Below are 23,517 nucleotides of genomic sequence, written 5' to 3' on the forward strand. Positions count from 1 at the left end.
TGAACGGATTTTAATGCGGTTTTCAACTATAAAAGAGTGATTCTTGAGGAAGGTTTAGGTGTATGTATAATTTAATTTGTTAACACTTTCGGTGCCGGGGACCCCGTTTCTAGTAAAAAATGAACGCATGATTGGCAGTGAATGTGTAAGGTTCCGTCACACAGGCGCGTTTTCCGGGGCGTAAATGGGGCGAGCCGCTTTTACATAAAAAACGCACGCTGTGTGACGAAGCCTTTAAGGTTTTGTAGAACCCGTGCGAATCCGGGGCGGGTCGCTAGTATTTGTACATACATATACAGGGTGATTCAGGAGACGTGAGCAGGACTAACACTGCGCATTTCGTAAATTATAAGCAACTGTTTCGTATCAGTATTAGTGAGGTTAACGTTAATTTTCTAGTCGTGTTGAAAAAAAAAGGTAATTAATTTATTTACCACATGCATGGTCACCCTAAAATTAGAATACTAAACTACCAATAATCTGTGTCAAATTGAATGTCAACACTGTCATCACGGTCTGGTTACTTTTGAAAACTCGTATCTCACTCAAGTTGACAGTTTATTTTCTTCGTAAGCAAAATGCTGTCATTACGGTTAAAGAGGTTTTATGTTTATTAATTAGGTCTTGTAGGGTGACCATTGTTCTAGAGAATTAAATTTGCCCTCACCAAAAAGTTAAAAAATAGGAAAAAGTGTGGTCGTTTCACCTAAATACGACGGTGATCGATCAATTATCACTTACTGAGTATGCAGGATTATTCCTGCTCACGTCTCATGAATCACCCTGTAGGTATCGAGGTTAACACTTTTTTAATTTACTTCCCTACTCTTGAATTTGGTTATTTTGTAAACCCTGAAATAACACGATATGACTCAGCGAGGGTTGCCCTGGCGGGTTGCCAACTTGCAAACAATGCTTTCATGAGTGTTTTATACCTTTTATGCTTCGTCGTTTTACCGGGGATATTACGACGAGCGTCGAGATAATAATTAATAAATCATTACTCAAATACCTAAATATTTGGGGACAATCTTACACAGATCGACTTATTTAGCCCCAAACTAAGCAAAGCTTGTTATGAGTACTAGGCGACGATATAAGTAAGTAAATATTCTTTATACCTTACATATTTACATATATAGAAAACACCCACGACTCGGTAACAAGTATTGGTGTTCATCACACAAATAAATTACTTTACCGGGATTCGAACCCGAGACCATCGGCTTCAAAGGCAGGGTCACTACCAGGCCAAACCTGTCGGCGAAGTTTTACCATGAGAAGTCAGTAGGTATATCAATAACGTTTGCTGTATTTAATTTATATTTTATTTGGTCATATGACCTACTTAGTAATTTAGCGAAGTATGGCTAAACAAATAATAAAAATGTTATGTGTGTAATATAAACAATAAACATACATATAATGTATAGTATATCCAAGGCCAAAATTACTACACCGCGAATATCAAAGGCTTCCAAAGCGGTTGATATCACAATAATCCTCTTTCTATATACAAATTTACATTTACCGTTTGTTAACTCTATATAACACTCAATTTCGTACAGATTAACCTTTGACCGACCGCATTTTATAAATTTGTTGAAAGCTTTCAAAAGAAAAGACTTATGTATTGTGAATCAGTAAGGGAAAATGAATCTTATTGCGGTAGTTTTACTGGATTATACACATATAAACTTACACTTAGCAACTTCTGCTGCTGACTGTACAAATAAGACATTCAACATCATCATCATCTCAGCCATAAGACGTCCACTGCTGAACATAGGCCTCCCCCTTTTTTGGGGGGTGAATGCCATAATCGCCACGCTTGGCAGTCGGGTTGGCGATCGCAGTCGAGTACACCGAATTTGAGGGACGCTGCTGCCCGTCCACCGGTGGTCTTGGACGTGGTTTAAGGACATACCCGGGTCCTGGACGTAGTTTAAGGACATACCCGGGTCCGTCCGGGAACGTAATAAGACATTACCCACTGATTAACAGTCCGCCGGACGGTATCGGCCTGTCAGTTGTTCGGAACTGTCAAAATTTTGTTCTAACTGACAGGCCGATACCGTCCGGCAGACTGCTAATCAGTGGGCCCCTAAGTTCCTGTGTAGTTACTTTCTTTCGCTTCTAGCAGATTAAATCGTAATCCATTTACCCTTGGCATAACGCCTCCTTGTGTTAGTTGCGTCACAGTTTTTCGCAACATCGACCTCGGGTATTCTCGTTTGAAGAGCGAGGCGAGTCGAAAGCTTTCAGGAACCAGTATAAGGCTGTATTTCCACTAAGGCGGAGTGCGGAAAATTCGCTCGGAAAGTCACGTGATCATTTCCAGACGTTTATTAGACCGTACCCAAAGGGTAAAAACGGGACCCTATTACTAAGACTCCATCTGTCCGTCTGTCTGTCACCAGGCTATAACTCATGAACCGTGATAGCTAGATGGCAAACCCCAAAATTGGGGCGGGAAGGATGTACTTTTAGCTACCTGTATAGCAAAGCGACGAAATCGCGGAGTGAGCCACGCCTGATTCGGGGTCACGATACACTGGTTAGATTGGCAACTAGACTCGCCTGCGTATGCGCAATTAATGCAACAAGGTGTCAGCTGTGGGCAGATAATGAACACAACTTTGGAGACGGTTTGTGCCTACTTCATGTTGGTGTGTATGGTACTTAACTAAATGGCCACGAACCACCAGTACCGTGTCTACCATAAGGGTACATGGGGCCCAGGGCCCTCAGGCGGCCTCGGAGGACAGACAGTAACAGTATATTTGATTACCCATAATAAGAGAAGATTGTGAGGGGGCAGGTAGAGGAGCCTCACAGGGATGATGGGAATGAAAAGGCAGGATCCAGAGCGATGAGGGGTATTTATTATTTAAATAAAAAGGCACCTGTAACAATACAGGTTACGTGTTAACAGATAGGTATGTATAAAAATACTTTCGTAATTCAGAAGGTTAGAAATCAAATAACTTACAATATGTGCCTTGGTGATGATGTAGATATATATCTGGAAGGTGTGCAGGGCCACAAAACGAGCACTATACTGAACTGCACGCACTTATGAATATATATCTACATCATCACCAAGGCACATATTGTAAGTTATTTGATTTCTAACCTTCTGAATTACGAAAGTATTTTTATACATACCTATCTGTTAACACGTAACCTGTATTGTTACAGGTGCCTTTTTATTTAAATAATAAATACCCCTCATCGCTCTGGATCCTGCCTTTTCATTCCCATCATCCCTGTGAGGCTCCTCTACCTGCCCCCTCACACTGTGTGATCGAACTGAAAATAAAAATCATTGAATGGAATTTGGAATAGGATTTGAATTTCAAAAAGGAATTTAGAATTTGTATGGTGCCAGAAATAGTATGAAGGTCGATAGTGTAACGCTTCGTTACACGCACCGTTACAAAGATCATAGTAGAAAAATGTTAGTTTAATTTACTTTCTTTACTTTCCAAAAGGGCTGAAGCGCTGATGGCCTAGCGGTGAGAGCGTGCGACTTGCAATCTGGAGGTCGCGGGTTCAAACCCCGGCTCGTACCAATGAGTTTTTCGGAACTTATGTATGAAATATCACTTGATATTTACCAGTCGCTTTTCGGTGAAGGAAAACATCGTGAGGAAACCGGACTAATCCCAATAAGGCCTAGTTTACCCTCTGGGTTGGAAGGTCAGATGGCAGTCGCTTTCGTAAAAACTTAGTGCCTACTTCAAATCATGGGATTAGTTGTCAAGCGGACCCCAGGCTCTCATGAGCCGTGGCGAAATGCCGGGATAACGCGAGGAAGAAGAAGAAGACTTTCCAAAAGGGCCCCAAATTCTTATGCGCCCAAGGGCAGCATAGTTTAAAACGGCCCTGCATGTTGGTGCCTAAAGTTCGTTTTTTTTAGCATTAGAAAGAACTTGCAAGAAGGTAAGCGATCTTGACATGTCTTTTGATTGAAAAACGCTTTTTAAAAATCAAAAACTATTACTTATGAAAGCAGAAGAATATAAATAATCGTATTAGATTCATAATTGTTACATATTTGCCGTCACTTATTTTTAAAACGTGTTTTTCAATTAAAAGACACATAAAGATTGTTTAATTTTTTTTCTAATGCTAAATAAACAAACTATAGAGCACGGCCCGGCATGGTACTTCATACAGAATGGCTACGAACCACCCCACCCCGAATGGGATTTCACCCGCGGCGGCAGATTAAGGGAAGGGGGGAAGGGGGAATTCGATATGAAATTTTTAATTTTGTGTTACCCCCCTCTTAAGCCAAAATATTCTCTACTGACTGCCCTTGGGAACCTATATAAAGACTAGCGACCCGCCCCGGCTTCGTACGGGTTCACAAATTATACACCTAAACCTTCGTCAAGAATCTCTAATGATAGGTGAAAACCGCATGAAAATCCGTTCAGTAGTTTTTGAGTTTATCGCGAACATACAAACAAACACACAAACGGACAGACGCGGCGGGGGACTTTGTTTTATAAAGTGTTAGTCGTGCGCATACCGTATCAGGCGTGGCTCACTCCGCGATTTCGTCGCTTTGCTACAGGTAGCTAAAAGTACATCCGTTCGACCCCAATTTTGGGGTTTGCCATAAGCCGCGCGTGGCGCTGTCGCCACCTAGCGGCCATATCTGTGCTGATCGTGACAGGCGCGTTTTGTTAGAGAGTGAGGCTGCGGTCGTACTGCAGACGCCGCACGCAGCCGACAACGTCACGTCGCACGCAGCGTCTGAATGGTGTGTTCGAGAATGCTCGGGAGTGGTCGTTTTCGCTCGCTGCGTGCGGCGTCCCCCCGCCACCACCATTCAGACGCTGCGTGCGACGTGACGTTGTCGGCTGCGTGCGGCGTCTGCAGTACGACCGCAGCCTTAGTCTTCTGTACCTAATACTATTACTTATTCTGTACGTAGGCATGCAATTTACCTACCTACAATTCGATCAATTGATATGTTCGAAATTGAACATAGAAAGTGTTGAACCGTAAGGTTAGGTTATATGGGGCATTATCTATGAAAAGGGACCTTATTGTCGATGGCGCTTACGCCGCACAGCGTCGCGCGGCATTGTATTTATATCGGAGCATCGTTAATAATGGCGTAAGCGCCATCGACAATAAGGTCCCTTTTCATAGATAACGCCACATATAAAGTTCGCCAATACGCTGTCGTGACCAAATTATGTAATGGAGTCACGATTTGTAAAACAAGGCCCTATTCTGCTTAAGGCGGATATGATATTACTTTCATACAATAACCCTTTGTGAAAGATTCAGCCAGTGAGGAGACAGAGACTTGGGCAAACTCGGCTCAGTATTGCTCCGAGCAATTATTAGGGTTGACACAACTTGACGTCCCTTTGCGTGCACGACGATAAGATAATTACTTGAATTTTGACAACCCTAAATAGTCCAAAGGGATAGTGCCATAAGTTAGAAGAGGATATCATGATTCGACCCTGAACCGCTGTCAAACTTCGGTTTTGTAGGAAGTGACCTTTCTGTACGGTAGTACTATTACTTATTTTGTGATTCAGCATAGTAGCCTTACAACGAGTTGACACAGGAAGTTTACGTTATTAAACTCGATCGCAGTCCATCTCACTCGCAGCACCGTTATGGGTGCGACAGAAAGGGGATTGCGATATTTGCAGTCGATAACGTTAATGTCAAATCGTAACTCGTGGTAGCCGTGTAGGATAGGAAAAATCTCTCTCAAAGTTAGTTAACCTTTTCGACGCCGTGTCAAACACAAAAGCTGTCACGCTGACGCCACGTCACCGAAGTGTCAAAACTGAAATTGAACTTTATGCATATACACGTAGGTCTATGTTGCTCTGTGGTCCGTGACCGATTAATCGGTCTTTGGCGTTGAACCTACGGTGCGCATATATCTGTCATTGGCGTCCAAAAGGTTCAAAAATCAACCCACCCTTATTTACACGTGTTCACAAACTCCTATTGTAACTCGCCATTATTCTACAATGAAAAATGGTTTCCCAAAACGTATAGCGAGCGAAATTCGCGAACAAAAGCGTCTCTATCAAAATGTTTCGCCTTAATGTCAATAAAGCGAAATTGCGGAGAAAATGGCTTCTTTGTACCGTTTTGTAGAATCAGCTGGTATTATTGGTTGCTTTAGGCCCTTTAGGGCGACTTGTGTTCAGAACATTCGTTTATTCTTTTTAAAATTATGGCATCGGTCCAGTGGGACTATTTCGCCTAGTGAGGTACGTAGTGTCACCCAATGTATGGGACGTGCAAATTTTGGTATCGGATGAATTCACTTGGCACAGATGTAGTATACGTAAAGCTAAGCCAATCCAGCCCGGTAGCCAAACGCCATCCCCTGGTGGGTAAGCAGGGGGGCATCCAAAGTTACACGCTGCATATCGGCTTCTATTTACCTACCACCTCGAGTTTGGTATCATTTCCAGGTAAATCGGGCATAAGGAATTCATTTTTGAGACATTTAATGTACAGTTTAATAGAAAAAAATAAAAATATTGACAAACAAATCAAAATCGGTTTGCAATTTTTTATTCAACTGTTACTATTATCAGCCGAAACTACAAATGCTAGAAAGTTGAAATTTGCACACCAGGTTACATTTATAATTTGTACAAGAGATAAGAAGCGATTTTGAAAAATTCAACCCCTAAGGGGGTTAAAATGGGAACGAAAGTTTGTATGGAGTTCATGTTTTATTTAAAGGTAGGAATTTCAAACTTCGTTAAAAGATATATTATTAAAATACAAGAAAACTAATTTCAGCGTTTTTGAAATTTTATCCCCTAAGGTGGTGAAATAGGGGTTGAAAATTTGTATGGAGATCAACATTTTTTTGAGTGTGGGGATTGAAACTTTTTATATGCGCATATAAAAGAACATAAAAGTAATTTCAGCGTTTTTAAAAATTCATCCTCTAAGGGGTTAAAAAGTAGTTCAAAACTTGAATCCATTACAAATTAATGTGACTGCCCCCCCTGCCAACCTGCCAGGGGGTGGCGGATGTCTACCGGGCTCAAATAGCTTAGCTTTATGTATATTACATCTGTGCTAAGTGAATTCATCCGATACCAAAATTTGCACCTTATGAAACTGCTTCCCGGGCTAGCCAGTATCAAGGTGTTAGGAAGCACGGAAGTCAAGGAACCTTTGGTACAGGACTGCCCATGACTAGTCGTGAATATTCTAGTACTTGACTCAAAGCCATATACTAATTATTTCATAGGACCGGCGACCGGCCGGATAAAACGCATTGGCGGGCCGGAGTAGGCCCGCAGGCCGTACTTTGCCCACCACTTTCCTTGAGGAAGGCCAGCACTAGAATTAGTTTGGCTGATAATAATGAAAAGAATAGAATAAATGTTTATTTTATTGTATAACTGTGTACATACAAAGGCAATAATTTACAAAGTTATAAGTTTAGTATGAACAGTTGCCTGCTATGGCGTGCAATTATGGTAGGCAACCTACCTATCTTAAAACTAAGCTTATAATACTAACATTGTTATCTGAGCATGATGATTAACTAGGTACACAGTTAGCAGGCCGAAGCTTGCGAGTTCCGCCAAATAACGAGTCAGGCAATCCATTTCCGCTAAGACAAACAATGCCGAGTACTCTCGTGTGTCACCGTTTGTGTGTAAACTAGAAGCATACGTTGCATAAGTAACATAACGTGACTACTTTGAAAACCTCGTATCTCGTTCTGTCAATCAAAAGAAAAATGTGGTAACTATGCATGGGATGCATATAGAGTAAATGCGTTTTAACTTTGAGTAGCAGTGCGAGATACGAGATTTTTTTAAGTAGTGACGATAAGTTGCGTAGCGTAGGCTAGCATTTACATACAGACAAACGTATGGCGAAACCACGCCCACTGGGGAAAGTTCAAGGGGTTTTCTATCTCAGGGAACGGTGTTGTATCCCTGTAGCAAAGACATATGTAACTTCGTATAAGATGAATAAAGTCTAAGGAAAAAACGTGCCCCGGAAATCAAGAAATAGTCATTCTCGCATAGATGGCGCACACACCTTTGGCCTATGCGCGGCTAGACGGCGTGACGACACCGTTTCATATTTCACAATTTTAACACATAGATATCAGTGAATAAACATGGGTCGAAATGATATAAAAATAATAAAATCATTTATCAATATTTTTTGATAATTTTAATACGTGTTTATTTTGAGTTATAGTCGTGTGTCGATAGATGGCAGTAAATTTACAGTGACTACAACATTTACTATGACAGTACCCCTCTATACTATCTATTCTTTTTGCCTGCAGGTAACATTTCTAAATGGGTCTCTTAAAGAGATTTGATTATTTAAATCGGTTGTACATAATTGGTTATATATATGGAAGAATTTCCACCACATTTCCCAAAATGTCCCAGAAAGTTTCTAAGAAACATTCCTTTTTTGGTTACCAAATGTGTAAGGAAATCTGGTAACAAAAAAGGAATGTTTCTTAGAAACTTTGTGGGACATTTTGGGAAATATGGTTGAAGTTGTTCAGCTTCATGTACTTTACCAGCAGCACCAATTTTTATAGAAATCTAAGATGTGATCGAAATCTACAAACTTATTGAGAATTGCTCACTTATTAACTCACATTTATAGACGGGGGTAACGCGAATTGTATCCAATTACCTTGATTTACCGACGTTTCGACACAGGTTTCACTGGTCGTGGTCGCGGCTGACTGATGTCCCAGCAAAATGTCAATGTGGCGTTAGACCAGTCTATAAATGTGAGTTAATATGTGTTCAAAACGCGAAAGTTTAAAATATTAAATTGCTCACTTACCCTTACCCTTACCCTTATAAAAGTTTTTAAGCAGACATAAAAGAGCAAATACAGAGATAGCCAGTAAAACAAGTCCCGTATTAGCAATAGCGACCAAGTTTCAAGAAACTTACTACTAACAGTAAAACTTAATGAACATCGACCTTATGTCATTGTCAATAAGGTCTACGAACCACCAAGTTAGCCAAGTTTCAAGAAACTTACGACTAAGAGCGAAACTAACTAAACATCGATCTTATGTCTTTGTCAATAAGGTCTACCAATGATCAGTTTGCTGTCTTGTAGAACGTACTCGGAATCGTGAAGCGTAAACTGTCTCAGCTCGTCAGACTGCGACATTAACCAGTTGAAAACACAGTTAAATGTATAGGACAGTATGTTGACTGATACAGTGTTTCTTAATTTGAATTTGAAGAATTACACTAGAGTTATTTGTAGCAAATCTTAACTGGGTATCATATAATTGCATGGTATGGTATAATTACAAAAGAATAAATTACCAAGATTGATAATTAAGCTATCTATAAACTGAAATAGATGTCATATAGACATATACTAAGAGGCCGAAATATTTAATAAATTGAAATGCCCCCAAAGTTGTAAGATATCTATGTTTAATTAATAGTATTGAAGTATGTATAACCCGGTTAATATACACTTAGGTGCAAAACTGTCCCAATAGTAGCATCTTAGTAGAATGTGGAGAAGTGGATGTCGATCGAGGAGAGGGGCACATGATTAATTCATACCAGTACTATTTAAAATTTCCTACATATCAGCCTTACATATGATATACTTAGAATTTACAGTTATTTTGTAATTTAGAATCGAAAAGTAGAAAAAAACACTTTTTTATTTTTTCGAATATTTCTAGTTCCTCTTATGGAAACTCCAAATAGGGAACCATACATAATTAAGAAATTCAGCCTCTATAAAATAAGGTATCAAATATTTAAATCACAAACATATAGTTTGTTTTTTTTAGCATTAGAAATAAGGTAAACAATCTTGATGTGTCTTTTAATTGAAAAACACATTTTAAAAATAAGTTACGGCAAATATGTAACAATTATGAATCTAATACGATCATTTATATTCTTCTGCTTTCATAAATGATAGTTACTGATTTTTAATAAGCGTTTTTCAATTAAAAGACATGCCAAAATCGCTTACCTTCCTCCAAGTTCTTTCTAATGCTAAAAAAAACGAACTATAGTTTTGTAGTTATGGCAGAGTAAAAGTCGTCTTGAACATTGAACTAACAAACACTTTCTATGGCTGTTTTTAATGGTACACTTTTGCACCGAACTATAAGCCGCCTAAAAGTAACTTGAAAAATATGCCCCATTAAAGCAATTGCATGATGATTTTATAGAGGCAGAATTTCTTAATTATGTATGGTTCCCTATTTGGAGTTTCCTTAAGAGGAACTAGAAATATTCGAAAAAATAAAAATGTGTTTTTTTCTACTTTTCGATTCTAAATTACAAAATAACCGTAAATTCTAAGTATATCATATGTAAGGCTGATATGTAGGAAATTTTAAATAGTACTGGTATGTATTAATCATGTGCCCCTCTCCTCGATCGACATCCACTTCTCCACATTCTACTAAGATGCTACTATTGGCACCTAAGTGTATATGTGTGAAACTACAATTACTATAACATATAACTGCACATACATTATACTCGTACAATGTCAGTGTCAGTACATACTACGTACTCCAAACCGTTTAGGAAATAAAATCAATAAGAGCTACATGTTGCTTAAAAATACATTGTTTAATTTCTCTGTTTATACATAAAGATACGAGTAAGTACCTAATACAGTTTATTTATCCCCTTTAATGTATATCAGATTCACACTGGTTTTCGACAGAACTGTCTTTGAAGAGTAATAATGATGACTATTAAGTATTAACACATTCGCTGCCAAGACCACGATTTGAGTTCATTTTGTACTGGAAACGGGGCGCCCGGCACCGAAAGTGTCAATTTGTGTGTCACCTATTCTCTCTGTATTAAGTCGAAGTACTGGTCACCTTACTTTAGTTGCGATATTATTTTAACTACCATAACCCGTTCCATTCAACTTATCTCGTTCTTCATTAATATTAATTGATCATCTCTCTCTTTCGCAGGCATGGCAACCGAGTGAGACAGCACACCCGCAGTGTTTAAACAATGTAAACTCGCAGTGTCAAAAGTGTATTTTATTCCGTTCAAAAATGCTCAAATAAATCAGTTCCTGAAATTGAAAATACGTCCGTTTTAAAATATTATGCAAATTTACAACTGCGCCATCTGTGTTTGAGTAGTGAAACAATTCCAATTGTTATAAGCGCCCTCTGTGTTCGAGTAGCGAAACTATGTGTAGATGAAGCTAGCTTAGTGAAGTGATATGAGCGCCATCTGTGTGTGAGTGTTGGAACTATGCGGTGATGGAGGCGGGGTTTATAAGGGCGAGCGCGGGCGGGGCGCCCCCCGCCTCGAGTGTGGTGCGCGCGCCGGGCCTCAAGAGGGGCAAGACTGAGGAGGCGATATCGGACCGGGTAAGTTTTAGCTTCGTTTTAGTTCCGGTAGATGGCGGTAGCAAAATAAGATTTTGCAAAGACAGGTGCCGCGGTGATTTGTATTATACTTTTCCAGTTTTGTAGAACAGAGTCAGGTTTCACATAAGAAAGTAATGATAATCTAAAATCTAAGAAAGAGATGAAGAAGTTGTACAAGTAGAAAACGTTCATCATATAGCCATTCTAGGATTATTATAAGCATCGATGATATGATCATCCATTTGATATTTTAATTATTTTAGCTCATTAATGTAAAGTTTAAGCCTATAACTTACATGTTTTGTAAGTTGTTTATTAAAATTGTGACGTTATCTATGAAATGGGACCTTATTGTCGATGGCGCTTACGCCATTATTAACGATGCTCCGATATAAATACAATGCCGCGCGACGCTGTGCGGCGTAAGCGCCATCGACAATAAGGTCCCTTTTCATAGACAATGCCCCAAATAAAAAATAGGGACTGTACAAGGCCACACACGTTCGGCCAAATTGAATACGAAAAGCTTATAATAACTTGATGAGTCCTTATATCTTATGTGAATCAAGGTTGATGTTAGAAAATATGTCGTACTTCCGCTATTCGCCGCTAGATGGCGCTAATGATAATAACCTTTAAATATCTACAAAAAAAGCGTAATAGTATACTTGTACTAATCCGAAAATAATTAAAAATAGCGCGTCAGAACATATAGATGGTCAAGCAAATCTTGTCAGTAGAAAAAGGCGCGAAATTCAAATTTGCTATGAGACGATACCCCTTCGCGCCTACATTTTTCAAAATTTGCCGCCTTTTTCTACTGACAAGATCTGCTTGACCAACTATAAATAAGCTATTTTAGCATGAACTTAGAGCTTAGAAGTTTTAGCGTGAGCCAATTTAAAAAGCTGAAACGTTTTCGCGCCGCGCTCTTGTGATTTATTATAACAGCTGACTGTACAGTCGCCATCAGATATATCGGAGCGGCCAAGGTGTTCACAATATCTGAACGCGCACTCTAACGCCTTGACAATAGAGGCGTGTTCCGATATTTGTGAGCGCCTTGGATGCTTCGATATATCTGATGGCGACTGTACAAACAGGGCCACACACGTCTAGCGTCCTTAAAGCGTGTAAACACATCCAAATTGAATCTGATGCTTATGTAACGTGGAGAGTAGAGATGGGCCGTATATAGTTATTCGGCCGAATATGGTTATCCGGCCGAATATTCGGTTCAGATCATACCGAATACGAATATTCGGTTCAGATCATACCGAATACGAATATTCGGTTGGGCTAAAACGCTGAAAACAAGTACATACAGGTCCGCGATCTGCACTCCCCCTGCCGTATTCGAACTTCAAGATATTCACAAGAGACGACACGTACTAGATCCATTCTAGATACGTTATAGTTTAGATATCAACTTACAACTAGTTCTCTTTTGCAGCGCAATTAGGGCAACCAATGTCACTTTTACGTTAGATAGAGTATTAAGATATCTATTAGATGTGAATTGGATCTCTAAGTCATATCCTGTGGAAATCGTTCAAGAGTATCTCCAGAATCGCACAAATGTCAAATTTGACAGGTTAGATCTTAAACATATTGTTATCGTATCTTGGTGATGTCTAAAAAATATCTCATAGATGTCTATTTCTAAATCCTAATCGGGCCCCCCGTGTTTCGACCCTTCCGCTCTGAACCGGCCGGGAATGTTTAAGAAAAGAAACGGAACCGTCTCCATGGCTGACCGCGAAGTGATCAGCCATGAGACGGTTATTCGGCGTTCTTGGGACGACCGACTGGTAGCCGTCCGGTGGGTCGTCGGGAAGACAGTGTGGCGGCGGATCTGCTTCATAGCTCCTCTACGCGATGGACCAACGACGGCCACTCCAAGGGACGCATTTATGCGTTAGAGGGAGCAAGTGATATTGATATATCATTCTACCGCATGGCTGCGTCCCTTAGAGTGGCCAGCGTTGGCCCATTGTCTAGATGAGCCATCAGCTTCGCGTCAGTAACTGACAGGAAGTTGCGCAGGATCGGGACAGGTGGCACGCTCTCGTTTCGGAGGCCAAGATTCTCTTTGGATCGCTGAGCCAAAATAGTTAGTTATTCGGTAAATATTCGGCAGTTCGAACCGAACTATTCGGCCGAATACGAACATTGAAAAATATGTCGATTACCGAATATTCGGCCCATCTCTAGTGGAGAGTGCTTAAGGCAAAGCGAGTGTCGCGCGAGACGAAGAAGGGCCCTTTGGAAATTCTACAGAAGCGAGAATTATATAATAAACATGGGTGTTTAAAATATAAGTTGTAGGATTTGTAAGTCACAATTTTAAGATTTATTTACATTTTCTACAATCCATAAACGGCTGGAAGCTGGCGCTTCTGAGTAATAAGAGCGTCAGTTGCGGCCTGCGTTGTGTAACATATTATTGCAGGTGACTGTACAGTATAGACGTTAACCCTAGGTTATAGCCCTAAGATTAATCGTGAAGTTAAACGATATACCAAATACCAACTAATCACAATTTTAATAACAAAACTTCCGTGAAACACAGACATATTAAATATAATTAAAAACGGGTCACTCACGTATTTTAAGTAGAGCGTTTTTCGTCTTAAAATGCGTGAGTGACCCGTTTTTAGGGTTCCGTACCCAAAGGGTAAAACGGGACCCTATTACTAAGACTTCGCTGTCCGTCCGTCCGTCCGTCCGTCTGTCACCAGGCTGTATCTCACGAACCGTGATAGCTAGACAGTTGAAATTTTCACAGATGATGTATTTCTGTTGCCGCTATAACAACAAATACTAAAAACAGAATAAAATAAAGATTTAAATGGGGCTCCCATACAACAAACGTGATTTTTGACCAAAGTTAAGCAACGTCGGGAGGGGTCAGTACTTGGATGGGTGACCGTTTTTTTTTTGCTTTTTTTTGTTTTTTTTTTTTTGCATTATGGTACGGAACCCTTCGTGCGCGAGTCCGACTCGCACTTGCCCGGTTTTTTAATATATTTAATACAACTAATCACAGTCTAAACTATGAACTTCCTACATCCTCCATACCCCCACTACTATTCAGTCAGTCGCTCCGCGCCATACGCAGCGGACGCCTGCATCGCTAGTGCAAGTGAATGTGTTTAAAAAGTTATTGTGAAGTGTCTATGGTTGAGTATGTGATTTGGTTGTGTGGAGGTTTCTTGTGACTTGGCTGTATGGATCTTTTTAATTGTGTATGTATTTTTGTTTGACGTTTGTCTTTTAGATTGAGTTTGCAAATTTAATGATAGGGTGAGATTAGTGTTAATTAGGCTCTTGCCAAAGTCAAATTACAATAACTTGAGTAGGTACTGTTTTGTTTATACATATTTTAAAAAGTATAATTTTAAGTTGTTGTCGTAAAAGATTGTCAAAATGTCCAGGCTGTTAAACCTAATAAAAAACAAAGTTTTGTACGGAACACTAAAAATACAAATAATAGTTGAAAGACATACTTATATGTATAGTCGCCATCAGATATATCGGAGCGGCCGACGTGCTCGAAAATATCTGAACACGCACTCTAACGCCCTAACAATAGAGGCGTGTTCAGATATCTGTTAACACATAGGCCGCTACGATATATCTGATCGCGACTGTACACCAAAAACTAGAAGAATCTAATTTCTTTTAAACATTGAATCTCACTCAATATTAAGTAACATGTAACCAAACATTTTTTCTTTATATTCATATCAGCGGCAGATCGTAAAACCGGGCATATCGAGATATTACACACGTCTAAGCTTCTAAGAGTCCTCAATAATTTTATAAGCGCATACTTGAATGTCAATACAATAATATAAAATGTGCTTGAAATGACATGTTTGGGCGTTATAAATGATGAGAATATGACTTGACAAGAAGATCGATAACTCACAATATCCAAGGTTGTTGTTTCGACAATCTTGCAAAGTATGTTACATGTCAAATGTCAAAACGATCCAGTAGGTTAAGCTGACATATTCGCTAGCGTTTGCGTAACTTACTTTATACACATCACGCTCGCACTAATATGCCAGTACGAGCGAGATTGATAGAAAGTAAGTCACGCTCACGCTAACGAATACATATGTCGGTGTCAGGAACTCGTGGTAAAGCTACTGGTAGAATTTTGTAGGTACAGTCAAGATCAAAAACATGTTGACAGGCCTACGTTCGAAAAATATATACATCTAAGACACTGAGTGACTATAAGGTCTTGTGAATATATTTTTGGAACGTTGTTTGTGAATTCGACTGTACTTTTGTAACAGCAGACTCTTAACCGAAAATATACTAAGGTTACTAAACATACTACTTAGGCTAATAAACATAGAAAAACTTTAAAGTTAGCTCTATAAAAAATACATTAAGTATAAGTTAAGTTCTACATAATGTACTTAATATACATATAATATCTGGAAGAACGAGCACGGAAAACATATAAAAACTCAATTTCGCGTTTTCCCAGAGATAACACCTAAGCTAGATCGATTTATCGCCCCCGAAAACCCCCATGTAGCAAATTTCATCGAAATACTTAGAGCCGTTTCCGAGATGCCCGAAATATATATAAAAATAAACAAGATTTGCTCGTTTAAAGGTATAAGATAGATAGATAGATACACATTAAGTTGTATATGTATAAAAGACTCAGTTGATGTCAGTTTTACAAATTAAGTACTTAAATCACATTTTTTTTTCTTAACTATAGTTCATTTTTTTTAGCATTAGAAAGAACTTGGAAGAGGGTAAGCGATCTTGACATGACTTGTAATTGAAAAACGCTTTTTAAAAATCAAAAACTATTACTTATGAAAGCAGAAGAATATAAATGATCGTATTAGATTCATAATTACATATTTGCGCTAACTTATTTTTAAAATGTGTTTTTCAATTAAAAGACACATCAAGATTGTTTACCTTATTTCTAATGCTAAAAAAACGAACTATAGATAAACGTTAAGTTTATATGTATAAAAGACTCAGTTGATGTCAGTTTTACAAATTACGTACTTAAATCACCTTTTTTTTTCTTGTCTAAATATAAATAAGTGATCAGATACCTCCGTATGTAACCAATCACGGTCTGCCGCAGAATCTTAATGTAACGGAATGTTTTTCGACCTTGGCAAGCCGATGATAAACTTATTAAGTACTGGTTACTTAGTTGATGTGTTTGTGTATGTGTTTGACATGCTTGAATGAACAAATACCCTTCAAGTAACCGAAACTTCTTCCATATTGGGAAATGTGTGGCCCATAAGACTGTCCTCATGTATGGGGAAAAATTTGAAGAGGAATAAAACTTAATAATTAAATAAAAAGTAATTATTAAAGATAAAAAAACGCATTTAACTGATTTGCAAGACCGAAGTGATTCCATAAGTGTTCCGTGAACAAAGTTTTGTACGGAGTCATCATCATCTCAGCCATAAGACGTCCACTGCTGAACATAGGCCTCCCCCTTCTTGGACCTCCCCCTTGGACCATTCGTACCGGTCTGGCCTAGTGGGTAGTGAGTGCCTGCGAAGCCGATGGTCCTGGGTTCGAATCCCGGTAAGGGCATTTATTTGTGTGAACTGATGAACACAAATGACTCTAAACTTCCATGAGCTGTGGCAAAATGCCGGGATAAAGCAGGTATAACGCAAGCTTTGCACATATATAACAAACTTAATACAAGTGCCTAAAAAATAAATTAACTAAAACTAAACCTAACAAAACAATAAAAATCCCTAAAACCTACCTTCTAAGCCTAGGCCCCTCGGCAAGGTGCCCATCGCGCAGGCAGCTTTCTCGCGCAAAGGATTGCTATCGCTATACAGCGCGGGAATTAATTATGATAATAAATATTAATTATGTGGAATCAACTGTCGCCTGCGGTATTTGCGGGCCGATACGACATTCAGGAAAAGAGCGTACTCCCTCTTAAACGCCGGCAACGTACTGACAACTCCTTGGGGTTTCCTACGTAGCCACGTTGATTACAGCTAGGTTCCCTTAGGATGCAAATCGCAAACAATATAAAGCGAATCATGGACCTCCGTTTTTAAAGGACGAATAAATTGAAGCCCAACCCACACGTGCTGTTTGTAATAATTTTTAAATTGACCGGATAATGTCATTTCCTCGTAGACGAAGATTTGTCTTACTTTTCTGTAATTGACACGTGATATTGCACCAGTGCATCAGTGACTACAGTCAAGAAGAAAAAGAAAATTTCAGAATAGCTTTAGTGATTAGTAGCACCACCCACAATCCCTCTGCTTTGCCTTAAGGTTGACTGGTAGAGAATGCTTTTGGCTTTAAGTCCACCTGTTGTACGATAAGTTTTCTTTTTGTGCAATAAAGTATAAATAAATAAATAAGAACAGGCCCCTGTTTCACCAACGTGACAGGTGCGACGAATTGTAAAATCACTGTTGCTGACGTCACAGGCATCCATGGGCTACGGTTACCGCTTACCATCGGGCGGGCCATGTTCCTGTTTGCCACCATCATTGTATTATTAAAAAAAACTTTATGATATCGGAAAAAAACAGATATTTCTCTTGCTAAGTTTATGACAATTGTCACAAGAAACACTACAATTGTCACGAAATTCTGACATATAAGTATAACTCATTACCTGTCAAGAATTACCTACAATTCTTCTAAATCTTTGACATATGTCAAAAACTTCGCAGGAGAAATATCTGTTTTTTTCCGATATAATAAAGTTTTTTTAATAATACAATGATGGTGGCAAACAGGAATACGGTCCGCCCGATGGTAAGTGGTAATCGTAGCCCATGGATGCCTGTGACGTCAGCAACAGTGATTTTACAATTCGTCGCACCTGTCACCGATGTGAAATTGGGGCCAGGAGTCTCCAAACTTTTTTAGCTGAGGGCCATATTGCGCCTCAGGAACTTTCGGCGCGGGCCATTGTCGGTTTTTGCGCCCGGGACGGTGTCTGGTTGCTGCTGTTAGGAACAGTTTCACTCTCAATGACTGCTGAGCCCCAGGCATGTGGTCGTGTTTGCCGCTCCAGTATTGGCTTACACAGCCTCGAAAAACGTTGTCTCCCTACCTGACACAGCTTGTATAGTCTGTAATAGACTCGAAGGCCCATGATGATGATGGAGCCTGGCTCCCGCGGGCCGGACAGTGGGCACTCGCTTTGGGTGTCGGTGGGCCGGATTGGAACGCGTCGCGGGCCGGATCTGGCCCGCGGGCTGGGATTGGAGACCCCTGGTCAAGAAGCTGTGATGCACTTAAAGAGTCACACGAACCCTCCTCCGAAAAAAAATGTTATACAGCAGCAGAAGTTGCTAAGCGGGCCAGGTGTTCAAAATGATCTTGACGCGACTTTATTGTTAAGGGAATAAGAGCGTGTCAAGGTAATTTTGAACACCTCGCCCGCTTAGCAACTTCTGGTGCTGACTGTACAAAGAAAATGGTGGGAGTAGACGTTATGCATGTAAAATTTTAACTTTTTTTTTATTGAATTAAATCTAGTGCCAATCAGATAATTTCATAGACAACACATAGTAAAACTCTACAGTGTAATATTTGTATGGAAGTGACACAGATGAAGACAAACAATAACGTCACATGCTAAACTGTATGAGTGTGAGCATAGACAATAAAATAATAAAGAATGCCCATAACCTACTCGCATCACGAAACGTCACGCACGAAAAATAGTTATTTGTTTTACAAGGGGGCAAAGTTGTTGTTTAACCGCTCGTGCTAATATTGATACCCGAGCAAGCGAAAGATTTCAAAATTGAACCACGAGTGTAGCGAGTGGTTCGAAGAATGGAATCTTGAGCGTTGCGAGGGTTTCAAAGCACGAGAGTTAAACAAAATTTGCCCCCGAGTGAAACACAAAATTTTTCACCACACCAACCCGAAGCAAATATTAAATGTAAAATATTAAACAAACACACAACAAAATCGAATCCAAATAAATGTTATTAAATATTTATCATCCATAATCATCATTTAAAAGTCAATTCTACCAGCAAACATAAGAAAACAACTCAAAATTTGCATTTGATTACTTTGCCTCACATGTGGATAAAATGCAACTTTGCTATTCGTTTTTGAAGTGCAAAGTAATTCTTTCCGAGCTGGTGAGGTGAAAATTAAATTTTTCAATGATCAAAGCATTATTTTATTTTTCAAACTCAACAGGTAGGGTAACATGTGTCATCTCCATAATATAATTTATACCCTAATGCAATGCAGCGGTCGGTTGTATATTCGAGCGATAAAGAAGCAGATAACTAAATGTCGATTTTCGCGTTTCCCGATAGGCCCTTGTTAACAAACCGCCTTGATGCATCAATGTCATATTTCACCGTCTGTAAAAACTTGTCAAAAAACCGTTTAACGTACAGTATGTATAAGTTAATGGTTTACTAGAGGAGCTAGTGCTGCACTCTGGCGGCAGAACATTGCAATACTCCCTAGCAGGCGTGTCTCACTCCGCGATTTCGTCGCTTTGCTACAGGTAGCTAAAAGTGCTTCCGTTCGGCCCCAATTTTGGGGTTTGCCATAACCCGCGCGTGGCGCTGTCGCCACTTAGCGGCCATATCTGTGCTGATCGTAGCAGACGCGTTTTCTTAGAGAGTGAGTCTTCTGTACTTAGTACTATTATTTATTCTGTGCCCCTAGCCAGCTAGCCACACAATTGAATGGTGAAACTGCAGTCTTTATTTATCCACGTCTCTAGCGTGAGATAACATCTAGTTATGTTAGAGTCGTAAAATTTAACACTACTGTAATAAAACGGTAAAGAGGCGTTATATATTACGTTAGGTCACTTGTCAGAGCTATTATTAGATGCAGTAAAAATGTACTTAACGGTTACTAACGTAGTTTTATGGTTTCCAAAGAACTCATTAGTAAAATTACGTAGAACTGTCAAAGTAGTTATCACTTTCATAGGCAGGTTACGCAAAAATGTGCCCTCATCGGTAAAGGCCGAACTACACCACATGGTTAAATGCAGTCATCATGACTCCGGTTACCTACGCACGTGGTGTGTGACGGCCTTTATTCCATATAGTCAGCAGAAAAAGTTAATCGGCCGTGTAAATGCTAGTGGCGGCGCGTCATGGCTCCTCTACACGATGGGCCAACGCCGGCCACTCCAAGGGACGCATTTATTCGTTAGAGGGAGCAAGTGATATTGCTATCTCATTCTACCGCATGGCTGCGTCCCTTGGAGTGGCCGGCGTTGGCCCATCCTGTAGAGGAGCCATCAAACATACCTAGTGGACAGTCACCTGCAATAATACGTTACACAACGAAGGCCGCAAAAATATCTGACACGGTCTTATTTGTAGAGCCATAAGAGCGTGTCAGATATTTTTGCGGCCTTCGAAGAGTAACATATTATTGCAGGTGACTGGACAAGCCGGACCTAAAGCTGCCTTTCCTCTGAGGCGAAAATAAGAGATTGGTTGTAATCCAGCTGAGCGGAGAACAGATGTGGATTACTACCAATAGTACCAATGATAATTATTAGTCTTTCTCTTATCTCTGCCCCAGTGGTAATGTAGTCTTACATATTTGAGTCGCTTTGTCTTTAAGGGGACACACTGATTAACAGTCCGCCGGCGCCGGACGGTATCGGCCTGTCCGATGTTCGGAACTGTCAATATTTTGTTCTAACTGACAGGCCGATACCGTCCGGCGGACTGTTAATCAGTGGCCCCTTTAAGCCTTATTGGCTAAGATGAGGTGCAGTGCCCACCTCCCTTAAAATAGGCAAGCTGTTGGAATCGGTTATGAACGCACCGCCACTGCAGTCAGGCGTGGCTCACTCCGCGGTTTCGTCGCGTCGCTACAAGTACATGCGGCCCACACCAATTTTGGTGTCTAGCAGTAGTAGTTGCCGCGCGCCGTTACCAGGGACAGGAACCGGTTACCTTAACCGGGGTTTTTCATAGGGTTATTTTAGAAGCGGTTGTAAAAACCCCTACCATAACGGTAACCGTATGATAAGGTAACACTTTGATTCGGTAACCGTATCAGATACGGTTAACCTCTGTTACCGGTAACCGAAATAAAAACCCAGTCTATTCAGTTACCTCATTATAAGGTTTTTGACTAGTTCAAACGATTGCAATCTTTACGCCCACTTAAATTCAACTTGTTATTGAATAACCGAGGTTGGCATGGGCGATCTATGAAGCCTCCAGCACAAACAAGTATTTTTGCCGTTCCTTTGCTTATCTTTATACCTACCCGTGTGGTGTGTTCTTATTTTAAATCTTATTATATTATAAATAAAATAATTAAAATAAATAATGTTAATAAATAAATAATTTAAATAAAATATATAAAGTAATAAAATAAATAAAATAAATAAAATAAATAAAATAAATAAAATAAATAAAATAAATAAAATAAATAAAATAAATAAAATAAATAAAATAAATAAAATAAATAAAATAAATAAAATAAATAAAATAAATAAAATAAATAAAATAAATAAAATAAATAAAATAAATAAAATAAATAAAATAAATAAAATAAATAAAATAAATAAAATAAATAAAATAAATAAAATAAATAAAATAAATAAAATAAATAAAATAAATAAAATAAATAAAATAAATAAAATAAATAAAATAAATAAAATAAATAAAATAAATAAAATAAATAAAATAAATAAAATAAATAAAATAAATACAATAAATACAATAAATAAAATAAATAAAATAAATAAAATAAATAAAATAAATAAAATAAATAAAATAAATAAAATAAATAAAATAAATAAAATAAATAAAATAAATAAAATAAATAAAATAAATAAAATAAATAAAATAAATAAAGTAATAAAATAAATAAAATAAATAAAATAAATAAAGAAATAAAATAAATAAAATAAATAAAATAAATAAAATAAATAAAATAAATAAAATAAATAAAATAAATAAAATAAATAAATTAAATAAAATAAATAGTAATAAAGTAAATAAAGTAAATAAAGTAAATAAAGTAAATAAAGTAAATAAAGTAAATAAAATAAATAAAATAAAATAAATAAAAAAAATAAAATAAATAAAATAAATAACATAAATAACAGAATTAACATAAATAAAATAAGAAATAAAATAAATACAATAAATAACATATATAATATATAAAATAAATACTTCCGGTCCTGTAATAATAAAATTATAGGTCGTCCGTTTAAAACGAATCCTCAGCCCGCAAGTAGCTTCCGAGCCTCGACAATAATGTACTAAAAATGTAGCAAACCAATAAGCAACGGATAATAAAGGTTACCATAACTGAATGAAAACCTGTTGAAAACCCTTAACAATGTTAGGGTTACCGTTTCAATAAGCTTACCATTACAATCAGGTAACCGTATGATAGGGTTACCGAATGATAAGGTAACCGAAACGATTGGGTTACCGAATTGATAGGATTAAGCGTAAAGAGGGGTTTTCCGGTCCTTGGCCGTTACAGAACGGACGCCTGCTCGCGCGCCACCTTGCGGTCATATCTGTCATAATAAACGCGTTTTGTTAGAGAGTAAACCTTTTGTACCTAGTACTAATATTTATTCTGTACTATATCATTTATTTATCATTTATTTATTTATTGACAACTTACATTACCAGGTATACCAAACATGTAAGTTATATAGTGTATAGTTCGTTTTTTTTAGCATTAGGTAAACAATCTTGATGTGTCTTTTAATTGAAAAACACATTATAAAAATAAGTTACGGCAAATATGTAATAATTATGAATCTAATACGATCATTTATATTCTTCTGCTTTCATAAGTACTAGTTTTTGAATTTTAAAAAGCGTTTTTCAATTAAAAGACATGTCAAGATCGCTTACCTTCTTGCAAGTTCTTTTTAATGCTAAAAAAAACGAACTATAGGTACAGATATTTTTGGTGACTGCCCGTTTAGGTACTTCGCTACTGTCTGTACTTATATGCTATATTGCCCTTGCATTCAAAAAAGTCAGTACTCATTAGAGTCTTATTGAGATCCAAAATATATTACATTTTTTGTTTACATTCTCACATGTTATTAGTTATTACGCAAT

The 23,517-nt window shown here is 38.3% G+C and overlaps 1 protein-coding gene across 1 annotated transcript in view; it reads left to right on the forward strand.

The window, feature by feature from the left end:
* The first annotated feature begins 10,902 nt into the window (after positions 1 to 10,902).
* LOC134677908 (mitogen-activated protein kinase-binding protein 1) overlaps positions 10,903 to 23,517 on the forward strand; it is a 127,797-nt gene continuing 115,182 nt past the window's right edge. Inside the window, exon 1 of the mRNA XM_063536354.1 lies at positions 10,903 to 11,404. Within this exon, the coding sequence (XP_063392424.1) occupies positions 11,294 to 11,404 (111 nt within the window). The 5' untranslated portion in view covers positions 10,903 to 11,293. The remainder of the gene's footprint in view (positions 11,405 to 23,517) is intronic.

Source organism: Cydia fagiglandana, chromosome 27 (assembly GCF_963556715.1).
Source record: "Cydia fagiglandana chromosome 27, ilCydFagi1.1, whole genome shotgun sequence".
NCBI classification, from domain to species: domain Eukaryota; kingdom Metazoa; phylum Arthropoda; class Insecta; order Lepidoptera; family Tortricidae; genus Cydia; species Cydia fagiglandana.